This window comes from Ranitomeya variabilis, chromosome 5 (genome assembly GCF_051348905.1).
Source record: "Ranitomeya variabilis isolate aRanVar5 chromosome 5, aRanVar5.hap1, whole genome shotgun sequence".
Taxonomy (NCBI): domain Eukaryota; kingdom Metazoa; phylum Chordata; class Amphibia; order Anura; family Dendrobatidae; genus Ranitomeya; species Ranitomeya variabilis.
The window spans coordinates 299,618,385-299,636,598 of NC_135236.1; the positions used below are offsets into that span (position 1 = coordinate 299,618,385).

General features: G+C 41.7%; 1 protein-coding gene and 1 long non-coding RNA gene across 6 annotated transcripts in view; one reads left to right on the forward strand and one right to left on the reverse strand.

Moving 5' to 3' along the window:
• Positions 1-122: 122 nt before the first annotated feature.
• LOC143775857 (uncharacterized) lies at positions 123-16,374 on the forward strand. The gene is made up of 3 exons (XR_013215720.1): positions 123-158; positions 12,965-13,032; positions 16,196-16,374. It is a non-coding gene; the product is annotated as an uncharacterized LOC143775857 (long non-coding RNA).
• IL15RA (interleukin 15 receptor subunit alpha) overlaps positions 11,880-18,214 on the reverse strand; it is a 140,118-nt gene continuing 133,783 nt past the window's right edge. For 3 of the 5 annotated variants that reach the window (XM_077264481.1, XM_077264480.1, XM_077264476.1), the window contains one exon: positions 13,321-14,034. In XM_077264481.1, the coding sequence (XP_077120596.1) occupies positions 13,917-14,034 (118 nt within the window). In that variant the 3' untranslated portion in view covers positions 13,321-13,916. Of the gene's footprint in view, positions 14,035-18,214 lie in introns of all 5 variants that reach the window. The other 2 variants (XM_077264477.1, XM_077264479.1) reach the window with 1 other exon arrangement.

Consider the following 18,214-nt stretch of genomic DNA (forward strand, 5'->3'; position numbering starts at 1 on the left):
TTGGGGATAGATGGTGATGGGGCTGGAATATGAGAAGTGAAATATGTCTTTGTTGTAACCTCTGCAGCCAAGTCATTGCTGGAAGAAGTCGTCATGTCGGTCTGGGCCAGATGGAAAAGACGGGAAAAGTGACGACTCCATCATAAAGAATGTCAGCGGTAAGACATCTGTAACTGTGCTGTGATCTCATATATGTTCTGAAGGGCTGGTATCTACCACTGACCATATGGTGGTAATATCCATGTTGGTCGTTATATAGAGATTATCTTCAGTAACATCGCTGTCATCTGCTGAGGTCCTCCTCCACTATTATGGCGCATCACCGAGTTGTAATCAAGGTTACCTGGTTAGGGGCCCACTCAGAAGCTTTGCCCCCTGAACCAAAACCCTAGATACGCCTCTGATAGTAAAATATGCCCCCTTACACTTTATATAGTATAATGCGCCCCATTGCACTCAATATAGTATAGTGTGCCCGTTGCCCTCCATATAGTATAATGCACCCCCATTGTCCTCTATATAGTATAATGTGCTTCCATTGCACTTCATATAATATATTATGCACCCCTTGCACTTTATATAGTATAATGTGACCCGATTCCACTTCATATAGTATAATACACCCTCATTGCCTACATATAGTATAATGCACCCACATTGCCCTCCACATAGTATAATGTGCCCCATTGCACTTCATATAGTATAATGCACCCCATTGCATTTCATATAGTATATTGTTCCCCCATTGCACTTCATATAGTATACACACAATGTACTCATTGATTAAAAAAGAAAAATACTCACTTCCCCTCAGTCCCATGCTGCTCCAGTCTCCTCTGAAGAGCCGGACATCTCTGCACAATGGACGCCATGTAGAGACATCATTGCCCCTGCTGTGCTATGTCAGATCCCAGATGCCAAGGGAGAATGATGTAGGAGGGAGTGGACGGCTTCCCTCCTACATTATTACTATGAATGCTTTCAACTGGCATTCACAATGCTGCTACAGTTGGCAGTTCAATGCTGGGGTTCTGGCACCAAGCCCCCCACCCCGACTCATGGACCCCATAGTGGCAGCATGGTCTGTCACCATTGGCAGTACACCACTGCTTGGCTCTTCAGAATAGTGTTTACTTGTGTTATCTTTATCCAATATTTAAATTAGTTTAGTGATCTGAAACATTTAGGGTATGTGCGTGCACACGTCCGGATTTCTTGCAGAAATTTCCTGAAGAAAACCGGAAATTTTCTGCAAGAAATCCGCATTTTTTTTTTGCGTTTTTTTCGCGCTTTTTTTAGCATTCTGCAAGCGTAATTAGCTTGCAGAATGCTAAAGTTTTCCAAGCGATCTGTAGCATCGCTTGGAAAACTGACTGACAGGTTGGTCACACTTGTCAAACATAGCGTTTGACAAGTGTGACCATCTTTTTACTATAGATGCTGCCTATGCAGCATCTATAGTAAAAGATAGAATGTTTAAAAATAATAAAAAAAATAAAAAAAATGGTTATACTCACCTGCAGGCGTCCGTTCCTATAGATGCCGGTGTGGTTCAGGACCTTCCATGACGTCGCGGTCACGTGAGCGGTCACATGACCGGTCTCGACCAATCACAAGACCGTGACGTCATCGTAGGTCCTTCACCGCACACCAGCTATAGAAACCGAAGCGGCAGCATGCAGCGGAGAGGCGGGAAGACATCGAAGGTGAGTATAGGACTATTTTTTATTTTAATTCTTTTTTTTTTACCAATTATATGGTGCCCAGTCCGTGGAGGAGAGTCTCCTCTCCTCCACCCTGGGTACCAACCGCACATAATCTGCTTACTTCCCGCATGGTGTGCACAGCCCCGTGCGGGAAGTAAGCAGATCAATGCACTTCCAGGTGTGCGGAATCCCCTGCAATTCCGCATTTTAATGAACATGTTGCTTTTTTTTCCGCGATGCGATTTTTTTGCGGAAAAAAAGGCTACATTTGCACAAAAAATGCGGAATACACTGAAAATAATGGGAGGCATATGTTAGTGTTTTTTTCGCATTTTTATCACGTTTTTATAGCGAAAAAAACGCGAAAAATACTGAACGTGTGCACATGGCCTTAGTGTGACAAACATGCCAAAGAATAGGAAATTAGGAAGTGGGAGAACTCTTTTTCACACAACTGTATATTCTAGGATGGGCCCAGGTTGGGAGCCATATACACTCACCGGCCACTTTATTAGGTACACCTGTCCAACTTCTTGTTAACACTTAATTTCTAATCAGCCAATCACATGGCGGCAACTCAGTGCATTTAGGCATGTAGACATGGTCAAGACAATCTCCTGCAGTTCAAACCGAGCATCAGTATGGGGAAGAAAGGTGATTTGAGCGCCTTTGAACGTGGCATGGTTGTTGGTGCCAGAAGGGCTGGTCTGAGTATTTCAGAAACTGCTGATCTACTGGGATTTTCACGCACAACCATCTCTAGGGTTTACAGAGAATGGTCCGAAAAAGAAAAAAAATCCAGTGAGCGGCAGTTCTGTGGGCGGAAATGCCTTGTTGATGCCAGAGGTCAGAGGATAATGGGCAGACTGGTTCGAGCTGATAGAAAGGCAACAGTGACTCAAATCGCCACCCGTTACAACCAAGGTAGGCCTAAGAGCATCTCTGAACGCACAGTGCGTCGAACTTTGAGGCAGATGGGCTACAGCAGCAGAAGACCACACCGGGTACCACTCCTTTCAGCTAAGAACAGGAAACTGAGGCTACAATTTGTACAAGCTCATCGAAATTGGACAGTAGAAGATTGGAAAAACGTTGCTTGGTCTGATGAGTCTCGATTTCTGCTGCGACATTCGGATGGTAGGGTCAGAATTTGGCGTAAACAACATGAAAGCATGGATCCATCCTGCCTTGTATGGAGCATCTTTGGGATGTGCAGCCGACAAATCTGCGGCAACTGTGTGATGCCATCATGTCAATATGGACCAAAATCTCTGAGGAATGCTTCCAGCACCTTGTTGAATCTATGCCACGAAGAATTGAGGCAGTTCTGAAGGCAAAAGGGGGTCCAACCCGTTACTAGCATGGTGTACCTAATAAAGTGGCCGGTGAGTGTATATAAGGAAAGAGCCCAAGTTGGGGGACATTACTACATAATGGGGAAGGATGTGCAAGTTGTATGTCCTTATAGGATTTTGAACACTGCAAGGGCCTGTACATCTGACCAACATGCGAGGGGAAGGGGGGGTGGACAGGTCAAAATCTTGCATGTGGACCATAGGATTTTAATTACAGCGGCTATGGAAAGTATTCAGACCCCTTTAAGTTTTTCACTCTGTTTCATTGCAGCCATTTGGTAAATTCAAAAAAGTTCACTTTTTTCTCCTTAATGTACACTCTGCACCCCATCTTGACTGAAAAAAACAGAAATGTAGAAATTTTTGCAAATTTATTAAAAAAGAAAAACTGAAATATCACATGGTCATAAGTATTCAGACCCTTTTCTCAGACACTTATATTTAAGTCACATGCTGTCCATTTCCTTGTGATCCTCCTTGAAATTGTTCTACTCCTTCATTGGGGCCAGCTGTGTCTAATTAAACTGATAGGACTTGATTTACAAAGGCACTCACCTGTCTATATAAGACCTCACAGATCACAGTGCATGTCAGACCAAATGAGAATCATGAGGTCAAAGGAACTGGCCAAGGAGCTCAGAGACATAACTATGGCAAGGCACAGATCTGGCCAAGGTTACAAAAGAATTTCTGCAGTACTCAAGGTTCCCAAGAGCACAGTGGCCTCCATAATCCTTAAATGGAAGAAGTTTGGGACCACCAGATGTCTTCCTAAATCTGGCCGTCCAGCCAAACTGAGCAATAGTGGGAGAAGAGCCTTGGTGAGAGAGGTAAAGAAGAACCCCAAGATCACTGTGGCTGAGCTCCAGAGATGCAGTAGGGAGATGGGAGAAAGATCCACAAAGTCAACTATCACTGCAGCCCTCCACCAGTCAGGCCTTTATGGCAGAGTACACGACAGAAGCCTCTTCTCAGTGCAAGACATATGAAAGCCAGCATAGAGTTTGCTAAAAAAACACAGTCTGTGAGCCCTTAATATGAGAAATAAGATTCTTTGGTCTGATGAGACGAAGATAGACCTTTTTGAAGATAATTCTAAGCGGTATGTGTGGAGAAAACCAGGCACTGCTCATCATCTTTCCAATACAATCCCAACAGTGAAACATGGTGGTGGCAACATCATGCTATGGGGGTGTTTTTTAGCTGCAGGGACAGGATGACTGGTTGTCATTGAAGGAAACATGAATGCTGCCAAGTACAGAGATATCCTGGGTGAAAACCTCTTCCAGAGTGCTCTGGACTTCAGACTTGGCCGAAGATTCACCTTCCAGCAAGACAATAACCCTAAGCACACAGCTAAAATAACAAAGGAGTGGCTTCAGAACAACTCTGTGAACATTCTTGACTGGCCCAGCCAGAGCCCAGACCTAAACCCAATTGAGCATCTCTGGAGAGACCTGAAAATGGCTGTCCACCAACATTCACCATCCAACCTGACGGAACAGCAGAGGATCAGCAAGGAAGATGGGCAGAGGATCCCCAAATCCAGGTGTGAAAAACTTGTTGCATCATTCCCAAGAAGACTCATGGCTGTACTAGCTCAAAAATGTGCTTCTACTCAATACTGAGCAAAGGGTCTGAATGCTTATGACCATGTGATATTTGTTTTTCTTTTTTAATACATTTGCAAAAATGTCTACATTTCTGTTTTTTTTCAGTCAAGATGGGGTGCAGAGTGTACATTAATGAGAAAAAAATGAACTTTTTTTGTAATTTACCAAATGGCTGCAATGAAACAGTAAAAAATTTAAAGGGGTCCTGTCACGCTGCAGCAATGCAGGTATGTGCAGACTCCACGAGGGAGAGTGGGTGAGAGAAAAAGAGGTTAACACTTGCCGCACCGCAGCCCAGTGCGCACTGCACTGCGCCACCAGGTCGAGACAGAGTGGTCAAAACGAGCCAAGTCAGTAACGGTCGGGAAGCGTATAGTTTAAAGGGGAAAACAGAACTCGTGGTCAAAAATACAAGTCGAGGGTCAGAACCAGCCAGGAGCAAAGGTACCAGAGATGTGAGACAGAGAACGGAGTCAGAGTAAGCCAAAAGGTCAAAAAGCCAGACAGACGTGTGGTAACAAACACGGAAAACAGGAGACGAAGTCAGAGTTTTAGCCGAGTCACACACCAGAGTCACACTAGGTCAGGTACGGGAGACAGGTAAGGGAGGTCAGAGGCAAAAAGGAACACTGGGGTTTCACAGGTTAGCAGTCCCAGCAAGCCCAAAACTATCACTGACACAAGCTGCCAGCAAGAGCACTGTTGTGAATTCTGTTCTCGAACTCCCTCCGGTGGTTATGAATGGTACTTCGGCGAGTTCTGTCCATGGACTCCCTCTGGTGGCTGTGAGTGGAGCTGCTGGTTCTGAGGTTCCTTCCTCAGCTGACCTCGTTTAGTCCTAGGCTGGCTGCTCTATTTAACTCCACTTAGATCGTTACTTGATGCCAGCTGTCAATGTCCTAGTACTGGTTCAGTTCTCTCTTGGATCTTTCAGATGACCTGTCTACTCCAGCAAAAGCTAAGTCCCTGCTACCTTATTTGTTTACCATTGTTTTCTTGTCCAGCTTGCTATCATGATTCTGCCTTGCTAGCTGGAAGCTCTGGGATGCAGAGTGGCACCTCCACGCCGTGAGTCGGTGTGGGGTCTCTTTTGCACACTCTGCGTGGTTTTTTTATAGTTTTTTATGCTGACCGCAAAGATACCTTTTCTATCCTCAAGTCTGTTTAGTTAAGTCTGGCCTCCTTTGCTGAAACCTATTTCATTCCTGTGTTTGTGACTTCCATCTTAACTCACAGTCAATATGTGTGGGGGGCTGCCTTTCTCTTTGGGGGAATTTCTCTGAGGCAAGTTAGGCCTTATTTTCTATCTTTAGGGGTAGTTAGCTCTTAGGCTGTGAAGAGGCGTCTAGGCAGAGTCAGGTACGCTCCACGGCTATTTCTAGTTGTTGTGATAGGATTAGGGGTTGCGGTCAGCAGAGCTCACACTTCCCAGAGCTTGTCCTGTATTACTAGTTTGCTCATCAGGTCATTCCTAGTGCTCCTAACCACCAGGTCATCATAACAGAGCACCAAGAAATAGCCACTCCCAAATCAAAGAGAGGCAGAATAGTTAACCCCACCATGGCCAGGCCGGAGTAGGAGAAACAAAGCAAACTCCGACCCGTATCATTACAGGTCCGAATACTTTCCGTACCCACTGTACCATATTATACATAAAATGTCTACTTCACAATAAACCATAGGTAAAATAAGCCACACTAACAACTAAAGAAATATTTTATTTATTTTATCTTTAGAAAAAAAATATAAATATGCATATAAAATGTTAAACTGTTCTCTGAGTTAACGGAATTAGTATGTAAAAGCTAAAAGTGCAATGTTTCCTGTGTCTGTTTTGTATATCAAAATATAATTTACATATGTCAACAAAGAGATAACAAAAGCAACTAAAAACAAAGATAAAATGAGGAGTTTGGATGAGATTGAGCAAATACTGTTGTTAATAAAGTGCATGCTTAGATACAACTTAGAACTGGTTCACTCCACGCTCAAGCATCATTTGTAGCTTGTTTGACAAGTGACACTAAATATGTATGCCGCAGAAATATCCAACTGTATGCCTGTAACAAAACTGTACATTTGTCACTGCCTAATTTAAAGCGAACCTGTCACCAGGTTTGGCCCATATAAGATACGGCCACCGCCTTTCAGGGCTTATCTACAGCATTCTATAATGATGTAGATAAGCCTCCGATCCGACCTGAAAGAGAAATAAGTTATATTATACTCACCTGGGGGGGGCATTCCAGCCCGATGGGTGTCGCAGTCTTGGTCCGGCTCCTCCCATCTTATGATCGCCACCCTCCTGCTTGCTTCATGGCTCCCCGGCATCGCGCTCCTGCGCAGGTGTACTTTATCTGCCCTGTTGAGGGCAGAGCAAAGTCCTGCAGTGCGCAGTTGCTGGGCCCCTCTGACCTTTCCCAGCGCCTGCGCACTGCAGTACTTTCCTCTGCCTTCAACAGGACAGACAAAGTACGCCTGCGCAGGAGCGCGATGCTGGGGAGCCATGAAGCAAGCAGGAGGGTGGCGATCATAAGAAGATGGGAGGAGCCGGACCAGGACCTGCAACACCCATCGGACCAGGACCTGCGACACCCATCGGACCGGACCGCCTTTTTTTCCCTATGGGCATAAGCATATTTGACAGTTTCAGTTACCGTTGTATGTGTTGCCTAAATGCACTGTGAACCTTACCCAACTGAAGTCTAGCTATTATAACTTTGACTTTATTTTTTTAATAAATAATACAATAAACATAAAATGTACAATAACTTTTCAATGTAGAGGGTTAGGTTAAGATTGATGTAAAGTTATGAAAATCATATACGTTATGGCCCATATTTGCAATCCATTTTCTTACTGCTCCAGTGCATTAAGGGTAAGATCAAGCAATGAGTATCCTAAATTTTGCTCTTTTGCCAATAGCTGCAGCCTCATAATTTTATGAATGCAGCCACTATGCAAATCAATGTGTCTCCATCATACACCCTAAAACCAAACTGTAGTGTCGAAATCTTTTGTTACACTATTCGCCTTTCCAATTTTTTTGCTAAAGATAGATGTCCAGAGAGTGGCCCATGATTACTGGAAGTACACAAGAGATGATTTGTTGTCTGTTAACTTGTAGACACATTGGTGGCCTTCGTATGTGCTACAGATTTAAAATGTATCCTTTCGTCAAGCCTGTTTACAAAGGTTACCTTATTTTTTGTATTAAACATGCTTTGGAACAACATGAAAAATTATTTCTTATCTCAGATCATCAGTGTGTAATTGCAATATTGCAGCTGAACCTCCTTCACTTTAAGGCTGCGTGTCCACGATCAGGATGGCCGGCGGTATCGCCGGAGCGGCGAAGCCGCTCGGCGCTAAGCCCCGCCCCCTTCTGGGACGCGATGATGCCGGATGTGTTAACTGTACACATCCGGGATCATCGCACCCCTCCCATAGGGCCCTGTGTTATGCCTTGCGGGGACGCAGCGTCCCCGCAAGGTGTACGGACATGCTGCGATCTGAAAAGACGCGCAGCATGTCCGGAGTCGCAGGCCCGCCGCGTGCGGGTTTCCACGCATAGTGGACACGGGATTTCAAAAAATCCCGTCCACTATGCTGGAACATCTGGACACCTAATGGTGTACAGCAGCGTTACTATGGATAGGCCTGCATAGGTGCTATAGACAAAATGATAGGAGATTGATTAACCATGTTTACAAGGTTTTAAATATACATTTTTTTGTTCAGAGGCTTTAGAGCAATCAAAAAAAGAATTGCTTGCACCTAGCGCAGCTCAACACTGTGTGATTGCAGTTCTGCAGCTGAACCTCCTTCACTTTGCTGCATTACTGCACCATTAGGCTATGTTTCCACAGTCAGTAAACGCTGCAGGTTTGACGCTGCGTACATCCGCAGCATCAAACCCGCAACGTCCAGATGTTACAGCATAGTGGATGGGATTTCATGAAATCCCATCTTCACTATGCGTTCAGAGACGCAGGCGGCAGACCTGCGTACACGCACATGCGGCGCGTCTTTAAAGACCGCAGCATGTCTAGTTACGATGCGGATATATAAGAATAGACGCGTGCACAGCCGTTGGAGAGGTGCCAGAGTAGGTTCCAATACCATGAATAATAGCAAAAAACTCGGCATTCAGACTTAACTTAATCAGATAACTTAATCAGATAACTTAATCAGATAACTTAATCAGATAAAGTGATTTAATGGTGTCCACGGTAAGAAACAGAAGAAACGTTTTGGGTCCTATAGCCGTACCTTCATCAGTCACAATATTTGATGGTGAACGGAAGCTAGTGGACCCGAAAGATTGTGGGTTTTCATTAAGGTTATTTATATAGGTGGACACAGCCAGTGTCTCAGGGGGATGGGCTGGCGGTATTGCCTTCTGTGGAATGGAGTCTGCGTGTCCTGGTCAGTGGAGGACACGGTCGCACGGACTTGCGGTGGATACAACTTTTTAGTACAACTTTTTAACTCTATTAAATTTGTATTTGAAGTGGATGCATGTCATAAAATAGTTTTGCAACATCCTTTTCTCTTAATTAAATCCTTGTCAAAAATATTGGTTAAAGCTTTTAAACCTATTGCTGTGGTTTTGGCTTTTTAACCCCTTCATTACCGGAGGTGTTTTCGTTTTTTCGTTTTCGTTTTTCACTCCCCTTCTTCCCAGAGCCATAACTTTTTTATTTTTCTGTCAAAATGGTCATGTAAGAGTGTGTTTTTCTCAGGACAAGTTGTACTTTTGAATGATACCATTGGTTTTACTATGTCATGTACTGTAAAACAGGAAAACCATTACAAGTGCGGTGAAATTGCAAAAAAAGTGCAATTCCACAGTTGTTTTTTGGGTTGTTATTTTTTACCACGTTAACTAAACGCTAGAACTGACCTGCCATTATGATTCTCCAGGTCATTACGAATTCATAGACACCAAACATGTCTAGGTTCTCTTTTATCTAGCTGGTGAACAAAAAATCCAAACGTTGGTAAAAAAAAATGGCGCCATTTTTAGAGACATGTAGCTTCTCCATTTGATTGATATGGGGCTGGGTGAGGAATTATTTTTTGTGCGCTGAGCTGATGTTTTTATTGATACCATTTTGGCTTAGATACGATCTTTTGATCGCCCGTTTTTAATATTTGTAAAAACTTTTTTTAAACTTTTTGCATGCTTCAATAGTCTCCATGGGAGACTAGAAGCTGCAGTTGTCCGATTGCCTCTGCTACGCACAGGCGATGATCAGATTGCCTGTGTGTAGTGGAAATGCTCACTTGGTATGAGTGCTGACCACCGGAAGTGTAAGTTAAATGCCGCTGTCAGAGATTGACAGCGACATTTAACAGGTTAACAGCCACGGGAGGATCGCGATTCCACCCGCGGTTGTTAGAGGCACATGTCATCTGTTCAAAACAGCTGACATGTGCCGGGAAAGATGTGGGCTCTGGCTATGAGGCATTCCAATGTGGACGTACTATTACACTCAACATCTAAAAGGGGTTAAAGCCAGAACTGTCACAATACAAACCACACACATTTGTAAATAAATTTCAGACCTGATGAGGGTAGTGTTCTTCCTATGAAAATCCATGTCAGAATAGCTGTATAATCCTGATATTAAAATGGGCATTTCAGTCCAACTTGGTGATAGAGCTCATGAGTCCAAGTGTCTCCGTAAAACCAGCCTCATCAATCGCTGCAGCTTGTACTGAGCAGTGAGAACGCTACACCATGAGAGACACTAAGGAACAGTCAATCAGTCTAGGTGGTCTGAGATTAAGTTTATAATATAAAAAAGGATTATACAGCCAGTTTAACATGGATTATTAAAGTAAACACAACTGCCTCATCAGGTTTCAAAGATCTACTGTAAATCCAGATGACAGATCTGTTTTAAGAGCAACTCAATGTTTTCTTACAGTTTTACTATTATCTGCAGAGTTCGGGTCATATCTTTTATCTATTTACTCAAGACTTCTCACATGCTGTCCTGTTCAAAATCAGTAAAGTAAGCACAGACCTGCCATCACATGTACAGTTTGACCACAGTTTTCCCTAATGGCTCAGAAAGATTTCTCAGTATGTATCATAGAGTCAAACAGATTCAGAGATGGGTTAGAGGGGTTATGTAGTACTTTTATATTTTTTTCTTATGGGGCTAAGAACTTACAAACAAATAGTTACTGATCTCTGCCGTCTCCAAGACTAGCCACTGCCAGCGATTCTGCTGATTCACTTGACGTCAACAGAGCAGTTCTTCCTCTTCCAGTCTGCTATGTCATCGGGGCGTCACTGCTGTCGTCCTGCTGATTGGCTGCCGGCTCCCTGCAGTTAAGCAGCCGGGAGAACGCTGTCAATCAGCATAACATTGGAAGTGATGCCACTTTAACAAAGCAGAGAAGAAGCTACTCTGTCAACATGACAGAGGATAATTCTGCTGCGCTGCTGGTCAAGAAGATATCTACAATACCATACTATTAGTGATGAGCGTACATGCTTGTGCTCTAACTAAATGTCTTCAGTGTGCTCAAAAAATATGTTTGAGTCCCCGTGGCTGCATGTCTTGCAGCAACACATGTAGGGATTGCCTGTTTGTTAGTCAATCCCTGCTGGTGTTGTGGCTGTCAAACAGCCGCAAGACATGCAAGTGCAGGGACCTGAACATATTATTCGAGTACGCCGGAGTCACTCGTTTAGCACCCGAGCATTCTCAGATAACGCCTCATCTGACCACGTTTGCTCATCACTACATACTGTATACATTTATTGCCTGGGAGATTCTCTGTTGCACACTTTTTGTCACTTTTCAGACTTGACCTCAATGGAAGGCTCAAAATTGCCAGCAGGAGCAGTCCATGCAAGTAGACATTGGTGTCGGGCAGAACAGGCAGTTAGTTAGCAACCACCTGACTGTAATTTCATAGCCCCAAAAGAAAAAAAAATGCAAAAGTCCCAGATAACCACTTTAAAGCCAAAGCCTTGTTGCCAAAGTGCAATTTTCATTGCTTTTTTCCAGTCCCATAGTGGGTTGGTTTCAGAAAATGTGTAGAAGGCTAGAATTTATTGTGCAGTTTTTGTTGGACTTCAGGCCAGTGGCAATTTTATTAAAATGCTTTATGCTAAAGGTTTGGCTTATATCAGATTTTTTACATTGCCTTCTCAACAGAAAACACCAGAATAAAATAATAAAATAGCAAAACTGCCACTTAAAACACAATGAAAAATAGTTAGTCAGTAAAAAGGAAACACTTTACATTTTCAATTCAGAGTTTAGCCAATACTCATTATTTGTTAAAAATTTGATCTGTCAAGTTGGATTTTTTACACTATTTGCAAATAGCTGAATAAGACTTATTGAAATGTTTTTTGGTTTTTTTTAATTGGTTATCTTGCAGTTTTCATACTGGTCTAAGACTTCCTGCTCTTTATAGAAGACTTTTCAGCAGTCTCATTATTCTCACAGACAGGTTTACAATGAAAGGTAACACCTCTACATACAGTAGATGATCTACTGTTCCTAAAAGGTGATATTCACAGCTTTCTCTGCCTGGTTTTCAATCACAACAACCTTTGCCCTGATGAGAGCATTCTCATTAAATACTTCAATACAATTCAGTTGGGTCTAAGTCACTTTATTGCACCTAATGTCGATATACCCAACAGGAAGTAGGAGTTTAATAAAAAGGTTGAGTGTGAAAAGTGCAAATAATTGTTTTACCTTTTTAAGATTTTTATCTGGACTAGGGTTTACAGGGCGTAATATGCACGCTGTTAGGATTTTGCTCTGCACTGCCTTTCAAACAATTATCACATGACTGTTCATATGCGATTTTCATATCTTAATTAAGCAATAGGTCAATTTTGGATTACACATTCCCTTTAATAAAGAAATAGTCAGCATTGTATTGTTTCAACCAATAATTATCTGTTCATGAGGGTATTTTAAAAAAAATCTTTTTACTTTTTTTTCTGTTGTGCGGTTTTGCTACCATTAATTTTATCACTGCAGTGCAAATGAAGTAGAAAAAAGGTGCAATCGTTGTAAGAAATATCCTACTTTTTGAATATATAGATCCTATACACAAGTATTTGACTCCATGGTTACAGACTACAAACAAATACTATAGTCTGTCCCATCTTGATAACCTACATAAAGAAGATGTGCAGATGGAATGGAGTACAGTAGTATCACACTATACACATAGGGTTTGCAATCTGAAATCATGGAGACTACATGATCAAGAATAGTTACTTTATTCATTTTAATTTTTTTAGGAATTTAAAGAATGCTTGCAAAAGTGTCCATACACTGTCAAGCCATGCAGCATATGCTCTACTTAGAGGTAAGAATAACTGAAATGTCTTTAGCCACCAGTGTAATTATCAACAAATGCCTTCAGAATAAATAAGCTAGAGATTTTTGGGGGCCTTAGTGGGTCAATGGGACGGAACTTAAAAATGTTGTGATTAGTGATGAGCGAGTATACTCGTTGCTTGGGTTTTAACGAGCATGCTCGGGTGGTCTCCGAGTATTTATGACTGCTCGGAGATTTAGTTTTTGTTGACGCAGCTGCATGATTTGCGGATGCTAGATAGCTTGAATACATGTGGGGATTCCCTAGCAACCAGGCAACCCGCACATGTACTCAGGCTGGCTAGCAGCCTTAAATCATGCAGCTATGTCGACAAAAACTAAATCTCAGAGGACGCCAAAGTACTCGGAGACCACCGAAGCATGCTTGGGAAAACCCGAGCAAAGAGTATACTCGCTCATCACAATATATGGCATCAACCATTATGGGTCGACATTTTGGGCTAGTTTTGGTGTTACAAAAAGATTGATGTATTGTAAACATTTCAGTCTCTGGTGTGTCTCTTCATTTCTCCTATGTTATTGTTTCCTATGTGCAGCCACTGTACTTCATTAGAATGGCACTTGTCACTCATGACTTCATGCAGAGCTGCAGTTTGGTTTAATTAACACTTGTGGTTCTGTAGCTGGTTTATATTTTCCAAGATGTCCAGAAACGTATCTGGCTAGTCTTATGGCAGATAGTTGGCTCTCTTCTATATTAGCTTCAGCCATCCATAGTCATGAATATGAATATTACATATGAAATCTTTCTTGGTTGTCTTCACCACAACATTATGTTTCTGGGTGGTATGAGGAATAAATATACCCACAAGTTTCCCTCTAAATGTTCTGTGTGCTTCGCAACATAGTGCATTACAAAAATGTTTCCTCCTCACTGTCTCTATTGCATGTATGTGAAGCAGGAAAGTGATCCTCAGAGTTGGGATTCCGCAGCGGTATCTGGGACTCCACGGTGCGAGAGGTTTCTGAGCTGCAACGAGAAACACCATGAGTGTTATCTTAACTATTGGCAACAATCGGACAGTGTTTCCTTAGCACACACTAACGCCAGGTTCATGAGAGTCTGAAAAATCTCCTGATTTTAATTCAGATAAAAACAGCCAAGTTTCAGCAATTTTGTCATCCATATTCCATCTGTATGCCATGCGTGTATATTCTGTGTCCATTTTTTTTCATACATATGGCACTGTTTTTATACACCAGTAATAATAATAACAGCTTCCTATGTTAATAATTGTAATGTATCCATAAAAATAAGATGCTGTACGGATGACCCTATGAGATTTTATTGTTTTATGCACTCATACACTTTAATGGGCCAATCTCATCTGAAATAAGGAAGAGACTAATGCTCGCTGTGAATTTTTCACTTGGACACCATTGTCATCACTGTCATCTGAACAGCAGTATGGAATTACATTGTTCCTTGTGCTATTTTTACAGACAACAGATGTACATACAGTGAGGGAAATAAATATCTGATCCCTTGCTGATTTTGTAAGTTTTCCCACTGACACTGACATGAACAGTCTATAATTTTAAGGGTAGGTTAATTTTAACATTGAGAGATAGAATATCAAAAATAAAATCCAGAAAATCACATTGTATAAATTATATAAATTTATTTGCATTTTGCAGTGAGAAATAAGTATTTGATTCCTCTAGCAAACCAGACTTAATAATTGGTGGCAAAACCCTTGTTGGCGAGCACAGCAGCCAGATGTTTTTTGTAGTTGATGCCCACGATCCGAATCTAGCAATGCTTTGGACACAGTGCATGTTTGCTGCCTCCAAAGCGTTGCCGGCTATTGAATGCAGGTGAGTCTGCATGTGTTCACTAAACCATGTGGATTCACCACGTTCAATATATTCTATTAATGTAATTTCTCTATCGAAGACTAGCGTCTCTGCAAGAGAAATTGACATGCTGCGATCTGGAGAGACACGTCGCATGTCATTGTCCGCGGGTGATCCACGGGTGTAAGTCGATGCATAGTGAATATGGGATTTCTTGAAATCCCATCCACTATGCTGTAACATCTGGACGTTGCAGGTTAGATGCTGCACAAGTACGCAGTGTCCAACCCGCAGCAACTCCAGATCGTGGGCACGCACCCTTATCGGCTTACCAGAAAATGTGTGTTTGCTTGCTTTCACAGAGGCTCTTTCATCAGGCAGGTTTACAAATGAATGACTGAGACAAAAGCACAACATATAAAGGGGATCTGTCACCTTTTTGAGTTAATAATATGGGCATAGAGGTTGTATACAACTGAAATTAGTCACACCTCTATGTCTCCTCAATGCCTTGTTCAGTGAAAATCATCAACCTGTATGTCCATATTAATAACTTAAAAAAGCTCAAAAGGGTGACAGATTCTGTTTAAGAGATGTTGCAACATGACATTTTTGCATGGGCTGGATGGCGTGATGCCTCCTAAAGATAAACCATTGTAATACAATCTCAGTAATGATTTATGACAAAAAATACATTACATGGCTCAAATAATTTATACAGAGAGATATAATAACAATTAATACATTTCTACTTTATAAACATATGGAGGAAGGCCACTGCCAACAATTTTATAGTCGATGGGGAATGAAAACAATACAAATAAGCCATGTTTTGGAGCAGGCTGAAGATAATATCTGCAAGATACTGTAAGTATTTCTAAATGCACTGGGCAGCACATACCCTAACATTTCAATGATTCCAGTAACATTAAAGGAACATATTTGCAGTTATGTAACTGATTAACGAACATTTTATGCACCAACCGTGGACGGCCAGACCCTGCTATATGGAGTGCTGCCATTAAGCTGGTTGTTTGACTGGCTTTTATGTGGTTGAAAAGTCTAAAACATAGCTAACAATGGGTTGCTAGACCAGTGTTTCACAACTCCAGTCTTCAAGTACCTCTAATAAGTCACATTTCTATAGTAATACACAGGTGATGTAAATATTGTCAACGTCTCAGAAATTGCCAAAGGTCTCCTTTCTGGATATCCTCAAATCATGATGGGTTGGGGGGGTACTTAAGCACTGGAGATGAGAAACACTACTCAAGAGTCTTAACAATCTCCTGACATTCCCTATTCTACTTGCATATTTCATATATTACATCCAGACGTTTCTACACCATTGTATCTTGTGGACACATCACAGACACAGCCATGCTCACCGGATTACAGAAAGAAAGCAGAAGGACCTGAAGGAACGCAAAGCAAATGGATGTGGACAACCGATACACGTGAAATAATTTGTGCCTAAAAGACTGAGTTGTTCTAAGATTACAACTGGCCATATATGACTGTGAGTTTATGTTAGCAAAGATTTATGATGGCTGACATTTAACATAGTTAGCAATAGTAAAAGAGCAAATCAGTCAGACACATTTGGTAAAATGTGAATAGTTTAGCATACTCTTTTAAAGTGTTTTCCCCAAGAACAAAGTTTTAAATTAAGTTAATTTTAAAGTACATTTTAATCGGATGTGTTTAAAAGAATGTTCCTATGATGAGAATTTTATAAATGTGCCCCTGCTGTGTACTTTGTAATGGCTGTGTCTGACCGTGCAGGAACATGGTCTGATAATACCACAGCTCCTGGACAGGGGAGGAAACAAAAGAGTATACAGACATTACAGCACAGGATAACAGATGATTCTTTTTGTGAGATAAAACATTTCCCTGCCTCATTTAATAAATATTTTACCTATAAAAAAAGAAATAATTTCTGATCCCATTCTGTAATGTCTGTATACTCTATTTTGAGTCATAGTAACATAGTTAGCAAGGCCGAGAAAAGACATTTGTCCATCCAGTTCAGCCTATATCCCATCAGAATAAATCCCCAGATCTACGTCCTTCTAAATAACCTAATAACTGTAAGATACAATATTGTTGTCACCAGGAAGACATCCAGGCCTCTCTTGAAACCCAGGACTGAGTTCGCCATCACCACCTCCTCAGGCAAGGAATTCCAGATTCTAACTGCCTTAACCGTAAAGAATCCTTTTCTATGTTGGTGGGAAAACCTTTTCTCCTCCAGACGCAGAGAATGCCCCCTTGTGACTGTCACCTTCCTTGGTATAAACAGATCCTCGGAGAGATATTTGTATTGTCCCCTTATATACTTATACATGGTCATTAGATCACCCCTCAGTCGTCTTTTATCTAGACTAAATAATCCTAATTTTGCTAATCTCTCTGGGTATTGCAATTCCCCATCCCCTTTATTAATTTTGTTGCCCTCCTTTGTACTCACACCAGTGATCAAAACCGTACACAGTACTCCATTTGCGGTCTAACCAGAGATTTGTACAAAGGCAGTATAATGTTCTTCTGTGTATCCAGACCTCTTTTAATGCACCCCATGATCCTTTTTGCCTTGGCAGACGCTGCGTGGCACTGGCTGCTGCAGGTAAGTTTATCATTAACTAGGATCCCCAAGTCCTTCTCCATGTCAGATTTACCCAGTGGTTTCCCATTCAGTGTGTAATGGTGATATTGATTCCTTCTTCCTCCCCTGCCCCGTAGATGTTGTATGATCAGACCATGTTCCTGCACGGTTAGATACAGCCATTACACAGTACATAGCAGGGGCACATGTATAAGATTAGATCAACACAGGAACATTCTTTTAAACACATCCAATTGTGGAAATTATTATTATTCCAACATCTATTGACTAAAATGAACTTTTTTTCATTTGACAACTCCGTTAAACACCTCCGCCACTGTTCTGCATTCATAGCTTGTGAAATTTGAAATAGAATAAGAACTTGTCAGTCTGTACAGAATTAAATTTTGACAAGCCTCCGGGAAGCGATAAATTCTGTTTTTTGCTTCCCCTTTCCTTTGATTGGAGAAATGGTTTTGTTTCTTGTTTGGCTATCCCTATGAATCATATAGCTCTAACCTTTTAAATATCGTGTAACATCCATATTCATAGATATTTCCTTACCGTTCTGCAAAAGTAACATAGTATCATAGTTATTAAGGTTGAAGGAAGACTTTAAGTCCATCTAGTTCAACCCATAGCCTAACCTAACATGCCCTAACATGCTGATCCAGAGGAAGGCAAAAAAACCATGTGGCAAAGAGTAAGCTCCACATTGGGGAAAAAAATTCCTTCCCGACTCCAC